Below are 19,816 nucleotides of genomic sequence, written 5' to 3' on the forward strand. Positions count from 1 at the left end.
ACAGTTCCGAATGATAATTTTGGAGTTTTGATTTAAATTTAGGCTTTAATTGCATTAATATTCACTTGTATGAATTGCACTTGAAATTAATTGCACTGCTGTGTATTTGCACTTTTTAAAAAATGCTTTTAAAAATACCTTACTAAGTCCTGCTGCATTTGAAGGTTATTTCACTATCTCTGGTTTTATGAAGGTTTCAGATGTCCCTTGAAACCATTTGTAACATAGGGGTTCTACTGTATTACTGAAAACATTATGCACGTTGGACCCAGCTCAGCTCTTCTGAAAATTGATCATCTGAAAGTCAGCCTGGGCTCCAGCTGTGTCACATGGATTTTCCCTGTTTTCCGAAACAGTCTGCTCCACTATTTTTGAAGTTTCTGGGTCCTGGGAGCAGGGACTGCCCAGTGTATCACCACTGCTATTGCAGTGCACAGGGGAGGCCATGTTGGCGGGCTGATCTGATGGTTTGCTTGTAGCAGAAGGAAGGGGCATGGGCAGAGGAAGATTCATCATGTAGAACACATTGCCCAGCCGCCGACACACCTTTAAAGACATAAGCAATTACAGTAATTACTTCAATAATGTCAATTTAACTAATTGCTCATCTTAACCTTACATTTGAATGTAAGGTCCAGATTATCCACAGGGCTGATGGGGACATGGTCTCAGAGCCTTCAGGTTGTATGGCCTCCAGCCATCTCATAGGGCCAGATCTAAGGATGATTAGCAAAAGTTCAGAAATGGCCTCCACTGCCCCTGCCTCTCAGTTTCAGCTACTACCAACTTCTGCAGAATTGGTTTGGCTGTGCTCAGCAAAATCTGTGGGGGAAGGGGAGCAAGCACCCTGTTGAATCTAGACAACAGATTCCTTCCTTCCCAGTAGGTGGTGCGCTATAGCCTGCATAATGCGGGCTATTGGTGGTACATAAGACAAATGATTAAGAGACGAGAGAAATAGGTTTAATAAGAGGAGAATGAGAGATATACAAGGGTTAAGAAGAAGGAAAGGAACATGGGTTAGGAGAAAGATAGATGAGACAAATAGAAATGAGAACAAATTTGAAGTCAGTGGATGAAATTAAGAACAGGACATTTGTAGCTGATGGGCAGGAAAACCTTCTTGTCAGTGAGACCTGTAACACTGTGGAATACTGTCCCAAGGAAAGTGATGGAAGCTTCATCACTTGCGTTATTTTAAAGGAAAAGTCAAAGTACTGGAGAATTTACAGGAGAGAACAATCCTCCATTGGTCAGGGGAGGGAGGGAAATAGGGGAGATGGACTAATTGACCAGACAAGTCTTCCTCATTTCTAATTTCAACCCAATCTTATGACCCTGGCTATGGATCCCAACCTTCCCAAAGGCATTCCCTTCCATCACTGTCTCTCAAGCAGCTGTTCATAGTTCTTCCCCAGGGCACTATTGAAAAGCAAAGGGAAGCTGAATTGGAGTTAATGTGCTGTCCACTGGGACTAGACAGTGCACCCAGTCACAATACTATTTCAGATATTTTATGGATGAAAGAGTGTTATATAACTTCAAAGAAAACCAACAAAATTTTGTCACTTTCCCATGAAACACAAATCTTTCATTCTCCCTCCATTTACCATTTCAGTACCTGAGATCGAATTTTTAGTGCTGGTCCAAGTTTTAATCCCATTGTGTCCAACAGATGTTCTTCTGTGAGTAGTGGCAGGGTTTCTCCATCAATAGCATGATCTTTAAATATCTTGTCAAACAATAAAATGCACACAATGGCTTGTTAAAACAGACTATTTTATGTCCTCTATTTTAATCCTGATACCCAGACAATAAAGGCAGGAAACAGTAACATGGAAGTAATTCAGCTTTATTTTAATCTGAGAGCAGATGGATGTGGCTGTCATCATCTGTGCCTGCAGCACATCCAGTTGCTCTCAGAGAGTTCCAGCTGTGTGATGTTGCAACATTATTTAGTTTTATTATTTTAACAAAAGTGATCAATGAAAGGGAGGCTCACATCTGAGTCATTCATTCTTTATCCATGAATATGCAGATTTTCAGCCTCCTGTTTACACTGCTTATGATTTTTCATGAAATTGAATGAAGTAATTTCACTATTGCTTAAAACATTGCTCAACATCACAATAACATGCAATTGCTTCTGCGTGTGTGAAAGTTGCACAAGTGCTCTACTGGCAGAGTGTGGGCGATTAAAACACTTCCTTATGCAGTTTCTTTCCTATTAACATTTTCATATTACGCCATGATAGAACACTCTGTATTGCAGCATACAACCACAAACAAGCATTAACCTACATTGTATGCTGTCTTTTACTGCATGGTTGTATATTGCCTAGCTAGCACAAAGGGGCCTCATGATACTACTCTAATGCAAATAATAAATAGTAATAATAATTTAATTGCAGTAGATAAAATAATGTTAGCAGAACTTTAAATCCAGGGCATGTATCTTTAAACATCTAAAAATGTAAGTATGATTAATACTTATGGTCACCTGTGCATAGTCTGAACAACCTGGAAGGCTAATAATAAAACTGTATACATCATCAACAGTCCATTTGCGAATATCTTCAATGGAAGAAATATCTTCTCCACTCAGAATCAGGCCATGCGCTCCTTTGAGAAGGAAACAAAAATGTTGTGTTTGTATGACCTCAACAGGCAAAACAATAGGAAAACCTTATTAAAAGTAAGAGTTTATACACATCTACAGGACCTACTTCATATACTAACAATGCTATGTGGTCACATATGTATAGCATAGTCCTAAGCAACATACTAAATAATCACTCATCACTTTCTAATTCTGAAGAGTTTTGTTTTTTCTTTTATTCAATTACTTTTATTTTCTCTGCTGATGGTACTGTACATGCCTACCACACCGCAGCATTTTCTCTAAAGACTACATTATCTGATGCTTTCAGTTTGTTATACCTTACCACTATTTTAACTTGACTGACTAATATTTCAAGTGAACAAACAGACAAGCCGATAAGAGTGCTCTGTGTCACACTCATTCATATCACGGTACTGATGAAGCATGAACTGCATGATGTGTGTCAGTCTCCAGGTAAATACTAAAAGGCAACATCTTCTATACTGTTTGAAGGCACATCAGTCGCTAGGTGAAGCACTGTACTAGGGACATCTTCTGTAAAATGACAAAATAGCACTTCATAAAAAAATATAACAAAGTCAGAATGCATGTTATACACCAGGGATTCTCAAACTTTATTCCGCCGCAACCCCCTTCTGACAAAAATTGCTACAGGACCCCCAGAGTGGGGACCAAAGCCTGAGCCTGCCCAAGCCACAGCACCCCGGATGGAGGGGCCAAAGCCCCTCTGCCCAGGCCAGGGGGCCAAGGCCGAAGCCCAAGGGCTTCAACCCCAGGCAGGGAACCTGTAACCTGAGCCCCGCCACCCAGGGCTGAAGCCCTCAGGCTTTGGCTTTGGCCTGGGTCCCAGCAAGTCTAAACCAGCTCTGGCAACCCCATTAAAACAGGGTCATGACCCACTTTGGGGTCCCGACCCAAAGTTTGAGAACCACTGTTATACACAGATTATATACGCACCAAAACTCAGCCCATCACAACTAGTATCTGCTGTAAAGGCATGCAGAAAGGGTATGGGCAGAAGAGATAGGCTAGTTCAGAGACTTCAACAATTTTTGTATTGTTTTGTTTGGCATTGCATTAATTTTGCAGACAGGAAACAAACATGTAAGGCAAGTCTGCAAGCTAATTAATTCATTTTGCAGCAATACAAACTGGCATTTCTGGATGTTTTAGGATAAAGACCTGAACTGGCTGCCATTTAAGTGAATGGAAGTTTTATCAGGATTGGACCCATTGCTATTAGAGCACTTAGCAATGGCTGCAAAACTTTAGAACAGTGATCCTGTGAAGCTCTCCCGCCAACATAGCACTGTCCATGCTGGCGCTTAGGTGGTGTACACTACAGAGTTAAGTCGACTTAAGTTTTGTCAACAATCATAAGTCTCTTTAATAACATCATTGGAGGACGTCTACACAATGGTCCTTGTGTCAGCTGAGCACATCCACAGTCGTTGCTCTTGCATCAATAGAGAGAGCATTGCATCAAGGGTAGCTATCCCACAGTGAAACTCGCCAATCTCTGTCGCCCTCTGCTGCTGGGAGCTCTGGGAACGGATTGTGGTGCATCATGGGGACTTGCTCGTAATCCTGTGATGCAGTACTTTCCATCCCACCATTCCATGGGCTTCCTACTTCGTTTTGTGCCTTTTTTCAGCAGCCCTTGTAAAATGTGTGCCCGCCATCTCTGCCTGACAACATGGATCTTGAGCTGCTGACCATTCTGGTGATGAGCATTATGAACACAATACGGTTGGTCCTGCAGTATTTCATGAGCTGCAAAACAGACAGTGAATCGGCGATGCCTGCCATTCTGTCTGCCATGGAAACAATTCAACATTGCTGCTGGCATTCACGGACCAGGTTGCCATGGTGGACCATCGTTATTGGGCTCGGGAAACAAGCACTGAGTGGGGAATCACATCGTGATGCATGTATGGGATGACGAGCAGTGGCTACAGAACTTTTGGATGCACAAAGCCACCTTCCTGGAACTGTGTGCGGAGCTTGCGCCAGTACTGAAGTGCAAGGACACCAGAGTGAGAGCTGCTCTCACTGTGCAAAAGCGAGTGGCAATCAGTGTGTGGAAGCTGGCAACTCCAGACTGCTACTGGTCTGTCGTCTAGGAAATAACTGATGGCTTTGAGGCAATGGGATTCCCTAACTGCTGCAGGGCAATAGATGGAATGTATATCCCAATTTTGGCCCCCGAACATCTTGCGACAGAGTACATCAACCAAAAGTGCTACTTCTCTTGCAGGCACTGGTGGATCACCAGGGCCATTTCACTGATGTCAATGAGGGGTGGTCAGGTGATGCACGCATCTTTCGGAACATTGGACTGTGTAGAAAGCAGCACACTGGGATTTTCTTTCCAAACCAGAAGATTCCAATGGGGGATATGCAAATGATCATAGTGATCCTTGGAGACCCTGCATACCCCTTGCTCCTATGGCTCATGAAGCTTTACACTGGGAATACACAGCAGCAAGGAGCACTGTAACAACAGGCTCAGCAGGTGCCGAATGACCATTGAATGTGCCTTTGGCCGATTAAAAGGTCACTGGGGCTGTCTTTTTGGCCGGTTAGACCTCAATGAGGAAAATATTCCAATGGTCATTGCGGCCTGCTGTACTCTCCATAATATTTGTGAATCACAAGGGGAAAAGTTTCCCAAGGGATGGGCTGCTGAGGCTGATTGGCAGAGCTGATTTTGAGCAGCCAGATACAAGGGCAATTAGAGGGACACGCAGGAGGCAATTCAAATTGTGGAGGCTTTGAAGGAGAAGTTTGACAATCATAGAATCATAGAATATCAGGGTTGGAAGGGACCTCAGGAGGTCATCTAGTCCAACCCCCTGCTCAAAGCAGGACCGATCCCCAATTAAATCATCCCAGCCAGGGCTTTGTCAAGCCTAACCTTAAAAACTTCTAAGGAAGGAGATTCTACCACCTTCCTAGGTAACGCATTCCAGTGTTCCACCACCCTCCTAATGAAAAAGTTTTTCCTAATATCCAACCTAAACCTCCCCCACTGCAACTTGAGACCATTACTCCTTGTTCTGTCATCTGCTACCACTGAGAACAGTCTAGAGCCATCCTCTTTGGAACCCCCTTTCAGGTAGTTGAAAGCAGCTATCAAATCCCCCCTCATTCTTCTCTTCCGTAGACTAAACAATCCCAGTTCCTTCAGCCTCTCCTCATAAGTCATGTGTTCCAGTCCCCTAATAATTTTTGTTGCCCTCCACTGGACTCTTTCCAAATTTTCCACATCCTTCTTGTAATGTGGGGCACAAAACTGGACACAGTACTCCAGATGAGGCCTCACCAGTGTCGAATAGAGGGGAACGATCACGTCCCTCAATCTGCTGGCAATGCCCCTACTTATACATCCCAAAATGCCATTGGCCTTCTTGGCAACAAGGGCACACTGTTGACTCATATCCAGCTTCTCGTCCACTGTAACCCCTCGGTCCTTTTCTGCAGAACTGCTGCCGAGCCATTCGGTCCCTAGTCTGTAGCGGTGCATTGGATTCTTCCGTCCTAAGTGCAGGACTCTGCACTTGTCCTTGCTGAACCTCATCAGATTTCTTTTGACCCAATCCTCTAATTTGTCTAGGGCCCTCTGTATCTTAACCCTACCTGCCACTGTATCTACCATCCTCCTAGTTTAGTATCATCCGCAAATTTGCTGAGAGTGCAATCCACACCATCCTCCAGATCATTTATGAAGATATTGAACAAAACCGGCCCCAGGACCGACCCTTGGGGCACTCCACTTGATACCGGCTGCCAACTAGACATGGAGCCATTGATCACTACCCGTTGAGCCCGACAATCTAGCCAGCTTTCTATCCACCTTATAGTCCATTCATCCAGCCCATACTTCTTTAACTTGCTGGCAAGAATACTGTGGGAGACAGTGTCAAAAGCTTTGCTAAAGTCAAGGAACAACACGTCCACTGCTTTCCCTTCATCCACAGAACCAGTTATCTCGTCATAGAAGGCAATTAGATTAGTCAGGCATGACTTGCCCTTGGTGAATCCATGCTGACTGTTCCAGATCACTTTCCTCTCCTCTAAGTGCTTCAGAATTGATTCCTTGAAGACCTGCTCCATGATTTTTCCAGGGATTGAGGTGAGGCTGACTGGCCTGTAGTTCCCAGGATCCTCCTTCTTCCCTTTTTTAAAGATGGGCACTACATTAGCCTTTTTCCAGTCGTCTGGGACTTCCCCCAATCGCCATGAGTTTTCAAAGATAATGGCCAATGGCTCTGCAATCACATCTGCCAACTCCTTTAGCACTCTTGGATGCAACGCATCCAGCCCCATGGACTTGTGCACATCCAGCTTTTCTAAATAGTCCCGAACCACTTCTTTCTTCACAGAGGGCTGGTCGCCTCCTCCCCATGCTGTGCTGCCCAGTGCAGTAGTGTGGGAGCTGACCTTGCTCATGAAGACAGAGGCAAAAAAAGCATTGAGTACATTAGCTTTTTCCACATCCTCTGTCACTAGGTTGCCTCTCTCATTCAGTAAGGGGCCCACACTTTCCTTGACTTTCTTGTTGCTAACATACCTGAAGAAACCCTTCTTTTTACTCTTAATGTCTCTTGCAAGCTAGAACTCCAGGTGTGATTTGGCCTTCCTGATTTCACTCCTGCATGCCCGAGCAATATTTTTATACTCATCCCTGGTCATTTGTCCAATTTCCACTTCTTGTAAGCTTCTTTTTTGTATTTAAGATCAGCAAGGATTTCACTGTTAAGCCAAGCTGGTCGCCTGCCATATTTACTATTCTTTCTACACATCGGGATGGTTTGTCCCTGTAACCTCAATAAGGATTTTTTAAAATACAGCCATGTATCAACAATGATTCCTAGTAATGTGTCTGTATGTGATGCATTTGACCAAGCAATGCTTACTTACTGCCATGAATTACTCCTGTAGTGCTTGCTTCTTGAGCGTTAATTGCAAGGAGCAAATATTCCTACCTATAGCCACTGTGTTTCAATGTTAGCACTGAGTGATATATGTATTTCACAAATAAAGACTCGTATTTCAAAGACTCAAGTTTAATATAGAAATAAAACACAAACTTTTGGACAAACAGGGGACAAAAATGAGGAACATCTCACGGTTACGGCTCTCACAGCTGGGTGAAATTCCCATTTTCATTGGAAACCAGTCCCCAGACATGGAGTGCATGGGGTACTGTGGGGGATCAGGAACACACAATGAATGCGGTGCAGGAGTTTAGGGAGGGCATGGATCGGAGTTCTGTAGTGGCTGAAGTGGGAGTTGAGCACAGATAGCTTTGAGTGCAGGCTAATGAGGGACTTCAACATCTCCATCTGGTCCTCCATGAGCTTTATCATCTGATCCTGCCCCTGTGTCCTTTCCTGGCTATTCTTCAGCCTCAGTCTTTCACTGTCTCCCTCAATGCTCTTATTTTGCTGTGTGCTGAATCTGTTGACTGCAGTATTTCACGAAACATATCCTCCTTACTCCTCCTGGGTTGCTGCCTTATCTGATGGAGGCACTCTACCGGTGTGGAGGAGTGTGTTCTCAAGGGCACATCTTCAGATCTCAAAGAAACAGTGAAGAAAGACAGTATTGTGAGTGCGCTCACACCTCTGAATCAAAAAAGTCGCACACACCTCTTTCTCACAGCCCCTTGGCTAGCACACAGGTTGCTGCAAGTCTCAATTATGGTGAGTTCCCGGGGAGGTGGGATGGGAAAGGCGGAAAGGGCAAGAAAGGACAAAGGGTGGTTTGTGAAGGGGGTTATTATAAGGTAGTAAGGAACCTAATCTGAATTTTGGTACTCTTTTCCACAGGCAAGGGCAATCAAACCTGATATCTCACTCTTAAGGGTAACCTAGGATGCCAGGGAGTATCTCCTGTATTCGTGTTGCTTCAGATTGGCTTCATATGCTGCTGGTCTGTGTGCCGCATTGGTCCCCGCAGAAATAATTGCCGGGTGGCATGGGAAAGTTTCCTGCAATGTGGGGAGAAACAAGGCAGCCCTCCCAAAGAACCTTTGGCAGAGGATTGCAGAATACCTACAGGAAATTTTCCTGAAGATCACTATGGAGGATTCCAGAAACATCCCCATGTATATTAACAAACTTTTCCACCACGGCCCCACTGCGTAGATGGACAAGCTCTGGTGTTAATTTCTGTCCCTTATCCCTCCTCTACCATATAACAAAGTACATGAGAGCTCAATCTCCTCTCACTATGAAGCATGAAAGCAAAACGAGCACTTTCCCGAGCTCCCGTCTCCTGCATCCTTCATTCCAGAGCTGGAGTGCTGGGACCTGCTAGACCCCTCTGGAGTGGAAAAGAGGTCCTGACACATCACACCACCAGACAACGCCACCGTGTGCTCCACATAGTTCTCCATCTCCATCTCCTCATCCACCACTTCCTCATTGGAGTTGAGTCTGCTGGCCACTGCCTCTATTCCCCTCGAAGTATCCATGGGACTGTTGACAGTGAAGGTGGGGTCGCCACTGAAGATGGCGTGCAGCACCTTATAGAAGCAGCATGTCTTCGGCATCACACCAGAGCAATGGTTGGCCTCCTGATACACCTGCCTCAGCCCCTTGATTTTAGCACAACACTGCTGTGTGTCCATTTCGTGCCCCTTCTCCTGCATGCCACCAGCAATCAGTCCATAGCTATCGAAATTCCTATGGCTTGTGTGAAGCTGCAACTGCACAGCCTCCTCTCTCCATATACTCAGCAGATCCAACAGCTCTGGTGTACTCCACATGGAAGCACGTCTGTTGCATAAAGCCAACATGGTCAGCTGGAAAGATGCTATGTGAATTGTTCATGCCGAGCAAACAGGAAGAGGAATTTAAAAAAATCCTGGGCCTTTAAATGGAGGAGGGTTGCATACCTGTGTACCTTCAGGTAGCAGAGTTTGAACTGCTGATCAGAGTGGTCATAATGGGCATTGTGGAACACCTCCTGGAGGTGAGTTAGGGTGACATAACCAAGTGAGGTGTCTACACTGCCGCTGCGTCACTCTAACTACGTTGCAAAAAGCTCTATGCCGCTTGTTGAGGTGGTTTTATTATGTTGGCATAACAGTGGAGTTACATTGGTGAGAGAAACATTTCAGTGTGTAAACTTCCATTGTTTTATTGACAAAAGCTGACTTTTGTCAACAAAACTGTGTAGTGTAGACAAGACCTTATTCACACCCCTGAGTGACATAATTTCTACCGATGTAAGCTGTAGTGTGTACATAGCAAACCTGAGGCATGGATTGGTCTCAAGCAGAGGGCAGCTGATGTGAGGACTCCCTGTGCTGCCCAACACACGCATAGGAGTGTTGCTCAAATGGGCAGTTGCTGCCAGGATCCCACAAGGGAGCCTGGAGGAGATGGGAGGATAGAAAGCATCAGATGTGGTTGCAGAGAACCACAACATTATCCTGTCACGATACAGGTGTTAGCATCCCATCAGCATGTGATGAGATCATTTTGCAACAACATAATGGCATGACACACTATTGTGATGTTTGCATCAGGAGGTTACTTTGTGACTTTGCTCCTCTGTAACTCCATCTACTTCCCACGTGGTTCTCCAAGATTGAACATCACTGCCTTAGAGAATGAAACCTTCATATGCCAGCAAATAACATGTGAAGATCTCTATAAATGGGAGAAATAACTATGTTTGCCATCACTGACTTGTACTTATCAGGTTATGTTAGCTGTAGCACATGCCCTGATTAATGAAGTCCACATTTTGAAACCCTGACTCTATCATTGTAAGTGGGGTTTAAATAAGGAGAGGATGATGAGAAAGCTAATCAATAAAAAAAAAATAGAGGCCAACTTGACAAACCTGGAGGCAGTAATGGATTGCTGGGTACTGGGAAGCTATATGGCAGTGCTGAGAATGGGATTGCAGGAGGATACATGTACTTGTCATCAAAGGCTGTGCAAGAGTTACTGGGATCCTTCTCATTTGCACTGCTGCAGCCATTTGTTTCAGTGGGAATTTCATGAGTAGCACAACTTTTTCTCAGGCTGTGTTCATACTCTTTACAGCTTTTCACAGCTGTAGCAGATGGCTCAACATGGGTTTTGCTTTGCTCATGTTTGTTTAGCATCTCAAGCTCTGTTTCTTTCTTGTCCTCTTTCTCATCATCGGCAGTGGTGGAAGCAGAGTCTGCATTTTTGTCTTCAGCTTGGCTTTTGGCGCCATTGGCATTGCAATCACTAGTTTTGTGATTCCCAGCTCTTCTCCCTGGCCGGCGGCCTCTCTCCCTTTGCAGACTGCTGATAGGAGGATACGGGCTGGTTGCCATGAGCATGGTGTTGCCATGAAGGTCATCAAGGGTGGTTCGATGAACATATACGTCGCTAGGAAGGTGACCTTCGGGAAGTCTGTTCCTGCCACGGAAAGCAACTGGGCTAGCTGGGATTCCATGATAAAGGAAAGGTGCTTCCAAACTTAGTAGCCCTTTACGATGAGCTTTCTCAATTTCTTTTTGTTGAAAAATAGCACTCATTTCCATTTCCATCCTAAGAGGTAAACAGAGCATTAGCAGTGAGGACTGATCAGTTCTCTAGTCATTTCTTTTTCAATGACAGATTAAACTAGAATGATATAATACACAAATTGAAAAATGTTTCTTTCCCATGTTGCTGTGTGTGAAAGATCCATATGAACAACAGAGGAAACAGAGAAAGTGACTATAGACAAAGTGTTGTCAAATGCACAAAAGAAAACCCCCAGAAAATATTATGCTTGTGACAATAAGGGATGAAATATTTTCCGACAAAAGCATGATTTGTAAGTTGATAACACAGGCATCCCTGCATCAGTTACACTCAAGTCACAACCACAAGGGCTAGAGACTTAAAAAGCTTAGATTCCAAGCAGAAAATTATATACCACCTTGAAAAAGGGCACTTATGTGGCAATTGATGCAGCAATATAATCGTATTATACATGGGGCCTTGACTATACTGCCGGAGCCAGTTAACATCAGAAAGTAAAGATCTTGGGTCAACTCTCCAATGCACCTTGGTCTCTGTCTAATGCTTAGATGGTGCAAAGGGCTGTATTCTGGCAGTAAATGACAATCTGAGAATTACCTTTGTGGAGGGAACTACCCACTGACCTAAAGCCAATGGAACAGATTCCTGTGCCAGCTTCCCCCCACTGTATCTGGCATAGGGTGGCTTGCCAGAGAAAGGAGGGAGATGTTGAAGGTGAGGTAGAGCTCCACTGTGTGATGCCAGTCCTCTCCTGGCATTAGATCCTGTAGGGACAGGCCAGTGCAGAAGCAGGAAGCTGTGACTGGCTCCCCTCCCACCTCTAGTGAGTACTCCCACTTCAGGTACTCCCTCCAGCATCCCCAGTTGTAACCCTCCCAGTTTCCCCTCCCCTCTCCAGCAGTGTCCTCTTTTTGGGAACTTGAAATATGGTAACCCTAGTTTGGATTCAAGTTCCTCTTTGAAGATTAAGGTGAGGGGTTCAATACATGGGAAAAGGAATCCAGCTGATTACATTGAAACTGGGACAAATCACCAGATTTCCAGATAATCATCCATGACACCAAAACTGCTTCACTAAACCAGGACATCTGGTCATCCTGTTCATGGTGTAGGGATTTCCAATCCTCCCCAGAACTCCAGCTGTAGAATTTAAAATACTATGAGTGATGGGTCCAAGCTGCCAAGTTCAGATCTGGTTCTGAGTTTTCCCAAGGTCAAGGGTATTTGAATCCAGAGTTCCAAGCTGCAAAGTCTAGATCCATATCCAATCTTTAACCAAGTTCTGGATGTTCCAGCTTTGGCTTGAAACCTCTCTTAAATCTGCTATTTAAAGCTAAAAGCAGAATGAGTGAAACTAGCAGAAAGTTTTTCTGTGTCCCTGGCTTCCTGAAACATAGAGGATTTTTTACAGATCTGGATGGTTTGAACAAGTACTGCAATTACTTTTAACAGGGCACCAAAATTTATGTATTACAAAATCTGCAGCTTAAGCATCCCAGTCAGCCTCCTTTCTCCCCACTCCAGGCCTTCACCTCAGTGCAAATTTACATTCAGGTACCTGGCAATATTTTGTTTTTGAACCAACTCCTGCCTTCTGGCCACAGCTTCAATGGATTCTGGCTGGAGAAAACTATATCCTAGAAAAAATAAATATATATGGTTAGAAAGGCTTAGAATTGCACTCACACTTCACACATGCCCTGAAGTAGTTGGATGCTCCTAAAAGTATTGTTAAAAGTTAACAGTTAAAAGGCCTGTTGAAAATGTAGCCTGTGGAATATTTTTCAGAGTCACTGGTATAACTTCAAGCCAGATGCTGCAAACATTTCTCTTTTCAACGGGATTAACAGTAGTAATAACTAAGCCCAGTAACAAGTGTTTGTAGGGTCAGGACCTTAGTCAGGAACACGTGCCATCGATACTTCTAAGGCGAGGCAGAGCAGTGACATTTATGAGATGACTTCTGTCTTTGAAGTACATGCAGGGCCAACTGAGTACATAATAACTGATAGTTTAAAAAAGGGAAAGAAATGTAAGTATACTCCTTAAAAGTCTATTTACAGCCTGGCTGCCATGGTCTTACATGTAATTTTTTAATAGCATTTCCTCTCTGAGACCCGTTTCAGACCCAAATGCAAATCAAAGGCAGAGACCCAGAGAAGGGGGAGAAGCTGAAGCTAAAAGTTCCTGTTTCTGAATCTTCGTGGCTTCGAGTGCCCTTTTATTCATCTGAGACCAAATATGGGGTCTTTGCTCAGCTTTCACTCAGACCTGAGTAAGAACCTCAAGAAATGATCCATTATTAACTTCTTATTCCCAGCATGACATGTGTTGCACAATTCTGCAGCCATGAAATTTGCTACTGTATCCACCCCTTGCTTTAGGACTGAGCTCCAAAATGTAAACTTTATTAAAACAAATATGTAGCCATCCTATATGGGAATAAATTTATATCCAGGTAGCATGGGTCCTGGCAACAGGATCAAATAAAGTGATCAGTGAAACAGCTCCTTAAAACAGCTAAGACGAAAAAACATCCTATTACAGAGAGTTAAATGTGTGTAATACAAAGAACATTGCCAGTCAGATAAATGTTGCTGGCTAGAACATTCTGTTTACATGGAGAGAGATGGACAATACCATACTATTTGGAAAATGCAAAAGCAAGGGGAGGGAGCATATAGGATGGACAGGGATCTTGAAAGCCCAGTGTACCTAATAAATTCTAATTTGCATGTCTGAAGTCTCATATTTGTGCAGATTGGGATTTCTGCTGGGCAGGCTGCTCCCTTTCTCACGGCTATTTTACAAAGGTAAATACAATAAAACTTATTTACTGCCATCAGTGACAAACCTGATGAAAAGCTAGGAGTATCCACTTTTTCAGTAGTACCTTATTACTTCACAGGATCATTCAACTGGCTATTACCTGGACCAGGGTAAACCCGATTGGGCAGTATGTTTGGCATGTTTGCATGCTGTGGGACCGAAGGTCCAAGGTGGGGAGCTACATGGATCTGTCTTGGGTCAGCTGGTGCCATCATTTCAGTAGAAGGCAACAAATCTCTAGGGAAAGACAGAAAATTACAGTTAGATATGTAAAGTATATGCTCTAACTTAACATGTCATGTTCTACACTCACTTACATTGGTTCAACTCCCTTTGACTTTAACAGGACTGGCACATTTGATTGAGGCAGAACTGGGATGCTATTTGCAGAATTTGCTCAAAAAATTTTGCTAAAAAGTAATAAAGTAATAAAATAACTCAGATTAACACCTAAATTCTTATGTAAAAGGCCTTGGGGTTTTTTACAAGCTCAAGTGGTCATGTTCAATTTTACCTTTCAGCTGAAAAACAGCACCACCAATAACACAGTGTCCGAACCCTGCCCTCGAGCACAGATTCTTAAGTGACTCAGAGAAAAGATCTACTGAATCATTCATGCTACATATAGCAACAGTCTACATTTCTTCAAGGTCTCCCATGCAAGTACTGACTAGCCACAACTCTCTTTAGATTCTCAAAAAGGTATGTCTACACTGCAATGAAAGACCCGTGGGATAGCCACAGCTGGCCAGGGTCAGCTGACTTAGGCCCACAGGGATTGGGCTGCGGAGCTATAAAATGTCAGTGTAGATATTTGGGCTTAGGTGAGTCCGGGCTCCAGCCTGAGCCAGAACACCTACAGTGCAATTTTAGAGCCCTGCAGCCTGAGCCTTGCAAGCCCAAATCAGCTGACCTGGGCTCTGAGACTTGGTGCCAGGGTGTTTTTTTATCTCAATGTAGACATACCACAAGTCTCCTTAGAATAGATCACAGCCTAAGGTACTAGTGGCTGCAGACATTTGTCAAAGAAATTAATGACCTGTTTGGTTTATATTGTTTGTGTAATGTTTAGATGCCCATTGGCTCTTTGGACATCTCTCCTGGCAGATTGGTCTGTACCAATAGTGGTCAGAAAGGGCATTACGTCCTAGGGAAGTAACTTAAACGTTCCTGTCCTTGGCAGTAGGAGTCAGTAATTGCATGTCTTTTCAATATTGGTCTTTCTGGGTACTGATGGAATAGGACATCCAGTTATGTCAGAAAATGTTCTATGTTCACCTTAGGATTTGAGGGGACTTAATAAATATGTTCCAGAGCAGAGTAACTGGTATTAGACAGTTGACTCAGCAATTGTCCATGTGGAACTTAGCGCTGTGTGCAAAGGTGGATAGGAGCATAGCAGGAACAATGTAGTAGTCTGTATCCAAAGACAGGGATGTTAAATTTATATATGGGGCGAGCTAAGGAGACGCACACAGCTTCATTATTAAGTTCATTATTCATTATTATTAATAAGCTTAGTTATTAAGGCTATTTTAAAGACTAGAGACCAAAGTGTTAAAAATAATCTCAAATCTTAAAACTCTACATATTCACAAATATAAGGTGATCTGCTGTTCTTTAAATGCAATGGAGAAGTGGGGAGAAATACCTGTCTACAAAGCGAGGTTCAAACTGTGAAGGAATTGCCTGCATTCTCTGCTGGCCTGCTCCCATTAGCTGAGGGTTTACTGCCATCATCTGGTTTCTCATTAGCATTTCTTGTCGCTGTCGCAGTTCTAACACAAAGCATATAAAATTCTATTGTAAGTTCAGTAAATGATTCTATATCCAGTATGAACCTTACCAGAAATATAATAATTAGTTAGCATATAATCTTTCTTTATATTCTACCTGTTAAAAAGGAAAATAAGACACAAAGTACTTGCCACTTAAAAAAATGTAGCCTTATATCCCCCCTTAGTTACACTGAGCATCTCATTGATCAATATAGCATATTATAATAGGGCTGGCAAGTAATTAAAAAAATTAATCACAATTAATTGAACAATTAAAAAATTAATCATGATTAATCATGCGATTAATCACGCTGTTAACAATAAGAGAATACCGTTTATTTAAATATTTTTGGATGTGTTCTACATTTTTCAAATATATTGATTTTAATTACAACACAAAATACAAAGTACAGTGCTCACTTTATATTATCATTTTTATTACAAATATTTGCACTGTAAAAACCAAAAGAAATAGTATTTTTCCATTCACCTAATACAAGTACTGTAGAGTAATCTCTTAATCATGAAAGTTGAACTTACAAATGTAGAATTATGTACAAAAAAACCTGCATTCAAAAATAAAACAATGTAAAACTTTAGAGCCTGCTAGTCCACTCAGTCCTACTTGTAAACAAGAAGCAGGCAGCATTATTTTCCGCAAATGTAAACAAACTTGTTTCTCTTAGCGATTGGCTGAACAAGAAGTAGGACTGAGTGGATTTATAGACTCTAAAGTTTTACATTGTTTTATTTTTGAATGCAGGTTTTTTTTACATAATTCTACATTTGTAAGTTCAACTTTCATGATAAAGAGATTATACCACAGTACTTGTATGAAGTGAATTGAAAAATACTATTTCTTTTATTTATCATTTTTACAGTGCAAATATTTGCAATCAAAATGATAATATAAAGTGAGCACTGTACACTTTGTATTCTGTGTTGTAATTAAAATCAATATATTTGAAAAATGTAGAAAAACATCTACAAATATTTAATAAATTCCACTGGGTGTTCTATTGTTTAACAGTGTGATTAAAACTGCGATTAATCGTGATTAATTTTTTTAATTGCAATTCATTTTTTTGAGTAAATCACATGAGTTAACTGCAATTAACTGACAGCCCTAATCTTATACAATCTTTAATTGCACCAGAAATAAACAAGACATGCAGAGCCTCATGTAAACACAGTGACAGTTTATACAGTCCATATTGATGCATACCTCACCACTGTTAAAGTGTGAAGGAGTAGTGACATATAGGAAGTGCTCTGTTTGTGGAAATTTGTATTTTTAGTGATAGGGCAGTTCTATGAAAAAATGGAAGACTCTAATTATCTAAGAAAAATGCCACCCTGTCCTGATATGAAACAGCATAATCTAATGGAATGAGCATAGGGCTATGAGTCAGGAATTATTTCAGATTTGGGTGTCGAAAGCTAAATACAGAATTCCATATATGAGCATCTCATAAGAGTCTGATCCAAAGTTCAGTGAAGTCAATGGAAAGACTTCTCTGTGCTTCAGTGTGTTTCAATGGGTTTTGGATTAGGACATAAGTACTTGATTTTCAGAGCACCCTTGGCTTCCACTGAAGTGAGGTAAAAGAGAAATATATTTTTACTATTTGTTTTGATTGTTTTTAATTATTTTTAAATTTTGAATGAATTAAAAGTTCCACAGGTCCAAGGACCTTTAACATCCTTAGACCCTGAGAGTGTGCTAGCTATTGAAGTGTGCTATTAAAGTGGTCACACTTTCATTGGAGTAATAGTCTATAAAAGTTTAATAAATTATTAATAGATGTTTTAATAAATGCTTATCAATGGTTATAGAGTCCAACAGGTCAAAAGGCTGTTTATAACCATGGCTTATAAGCCTTCCACACTTTCTACCGATGTGCTTATAACCATCTATAATATACTGCTCATGTCTATGACATGCTTATAACATAAGAACATAATAACAACCATCCTGGGTCAGACCAAAGGTCCATCAAGCCCAGTATCCTGTCTTCCGACAGAGACCAGTGCCAGGTGCCCCAAAGGGAATGAACAGACAGGTTATCATCAGGTGATCCATGCGCTGTCACCCAATCCCAGCTTCTGGCAAACAGAGGCTAGGGACACCATTCCTGCCCATCCTAGCTAATAGCCATTGATGGACCTATCTTCCATGAATCTGTCTAGCTCCCTTTTGAACCCCATTATAGTACTGGCCTTCACAACACCTGCTGGCAAGGAATTCCAGAGGTTGACAGTGTGTTGCGTGAAAAAATACTTTCTTGTGTTTGTTTTAAACCTGCTACCTATTAATTTCATTTGGTGGCCCCTTGTTCTTGTATTATGAGAAGGAGTAAATAACACTTCCTTATTTACTTTCTCTATACCACTCATGATTTTATAGACCTCTATCATATCCCCCCTTAGTTGCCTCTTTTCCCAAGCTGAAAAGTCCCAGTCTTATTAATCTCGCCTCATACGGAAGCCGTTCTATACCCCTAATAATTTTTGTTGCCCTTTTCTGAACTTTTTCTAACTCCAATATATCTCTTTTGAGATGGGGTGACCATATCTGCACACAGTATTCAAGGTGCGGGCGTACCATGGATTTATATAGAGGCAATATGATATTTTCTGTCATGTTATCTACCCTTTTCTTGATGATTCCCAACATTCTGTTCAATTTTTTGACTGCCACTGCAGATTGAGTGGATGATTTCAGAGAACTATCAACAATGACTCCAAGATCTCTTTCTTGAGTGGTAACAGCTAATTTAGACCCCATCATTGTATATGTACATCTATTAATGATTTGTTAACCCTTTATAAACAGAACCCCCAATATAAAGTGGGACCATTAACGTTTGATTTGGTTCAAATGCACTACATACAGAGTATCATTTGGGGCATGTTCCAACAGATGTAAGCTTCAAGCTCCCCACCAGCAGTCTGGGAACAAAAGAAAATCAAGGATGAGAACAGGGCCAACTTAGTGACACTTCTGCTGCTCTTAGGTCCGCCAGGATGGGGCTGCAAAGGCACAGTCACAGACCCTCCTTTCAAAATTCCCTCATCTGTACATATCCAGGACTTGGTCTTTTCATTTATAGGGCTCACCAGTAAGCAGCCTGTTTTTCCACAGAGCTTTTGAAAATGGGCACCATTCCCAGAGTGTAGTACAATGTGTACCTATAGGAGACACCAATTCCTTGAAAATTTGCCCCTCAGATTATATGATTAATATCCCTGGAAAATTATTACCCCCTGCAAATTAACCAACAAAAATATCTTAGTAACATAACGTTATTTAATAGCATATTTATTATAAAAAAAAAACCTGTATGACCATAAGTTGTTAGAAAGATGCACATCGTGTGCTGCTAAGTTTGTATCACACAGCTTGTGCATGCCCTGTTATAGTGTCCCAGAGTTCTGGGAGTTTCTTGAATCAAGTTAAAGACTGTGCATTGGGGAACATAATGATCAGTTTTGCTCATAGTTGACTAAAGACTTGATCCTGCAAAGTAATAAGTGCCTCCTGTAAGAGACAATCCTACAGTCATTGAAGTCAGTGACAAAGCTGCCACTGAATGGTGCAAGGTCAGAGCTCCATTCAGTACCCAGCACCTTCCAGGATTGAGCCCTAGATCTATGGGAGTTACAGGAGCAGTGCCCTCCCAGGTGCTAGAGCACCTCTCAGAATCAAACTTTAAACTCCCAAAGACCCACTCCAACATAAACTGGGCTCCATATAAAATTTGGTGTGAACTTTTTGTAAGCCATTTATTCAGTTTTTCCCAAGTCCTGGTCAGGAATCAGAAGGGAATCTTTCCAGGACATTAAACCCGTCAGACATTATTCCTCACATATTGCATACATATTGTGAATACTTTAAACACGGTCTTGGAAAGTTCTAGTTCTAGCTTACCTCCTGCTGCCATGCCACTTGCTAATCGGTATAAGTGCTTTTCGTCCAACGTCCCTTGTTCCCCAAGTATAGACATCTTTCTCATGTGATCTCGGGGAGTCATGTTATGAGGTGATGCAGCAGACCTCCCTTT

The 19,816-nt window shown here is 42.2% G+C and overlaps 1 protein-coding gene across 1 annotated transcript; it reads right to left on the reverse strand.

The window, feature by feature from the left end:
* Positions 1-273: 273 nt before the first annotated feature.
* SAMD7 (sterile alpha motif domain containing 7) lies at positions 274-19,786 on the reverse strand. Its single transcript, XM_074963240.1, has 8 exons — positions 19,684-19,786; positions 15,626-15,752; positions 14,075-14,211; positions 12,704-12,782; positions 10,484-11,166; positions 2,501-2,622; positions 1,622-1,732; positions 274-546 (listed from the first exon to the last, which is right to left on the reverse strand). The coding sequence occupies exons 1-8, from the start codon at positions 19,784-19,786 to the stop codon at positions 274-276; spliced, it is 1,635 nt and encodes a 544-aa protein (XP_074819341.1).
* Positions 19,787-19,816: the final 30 nt, after the last annotated feature.

The sequence above is a fragment of the Natator depressus genome, chromosome 9 (genome assembly GCF_965152275.1).
Source record: "Natator depressus isolate rNatDep1 chromosome 9, rNatDep2.hap1, whole genome shotgun sequence".
Taxonomy (NCBI): domain Eukaryota; kingdom Metazoa; phylum Chordata; order Testudines; family Cheloniidae; genus Natator; species Natator depressus.

Bases quoted from the DNA above. Each gene is read 5' to 3' on its own strand.
- SAMD7 (XM_074963240.1), bottom strand. From the start codon at position 19,786: ATGACTCCCCGAGATCACATGAGAAAGATGTCTATACTTGGGGAACAA. The intron at 15,753-19,683 runs GTAAGCTAGAAC...GCTTTGTGTTAG, and splicing joins AAGTGGCATGGCAGCAGGAG to AACTGCGACAGCGACAAGAA. The intron at 14,212-15,625 runs GTATTTCTCCCC...GTCTTTCCCTAG, and splicing joins GAACCTCGCTTTGTAGACAG to AGATTTGTTGCCTTCTACTG.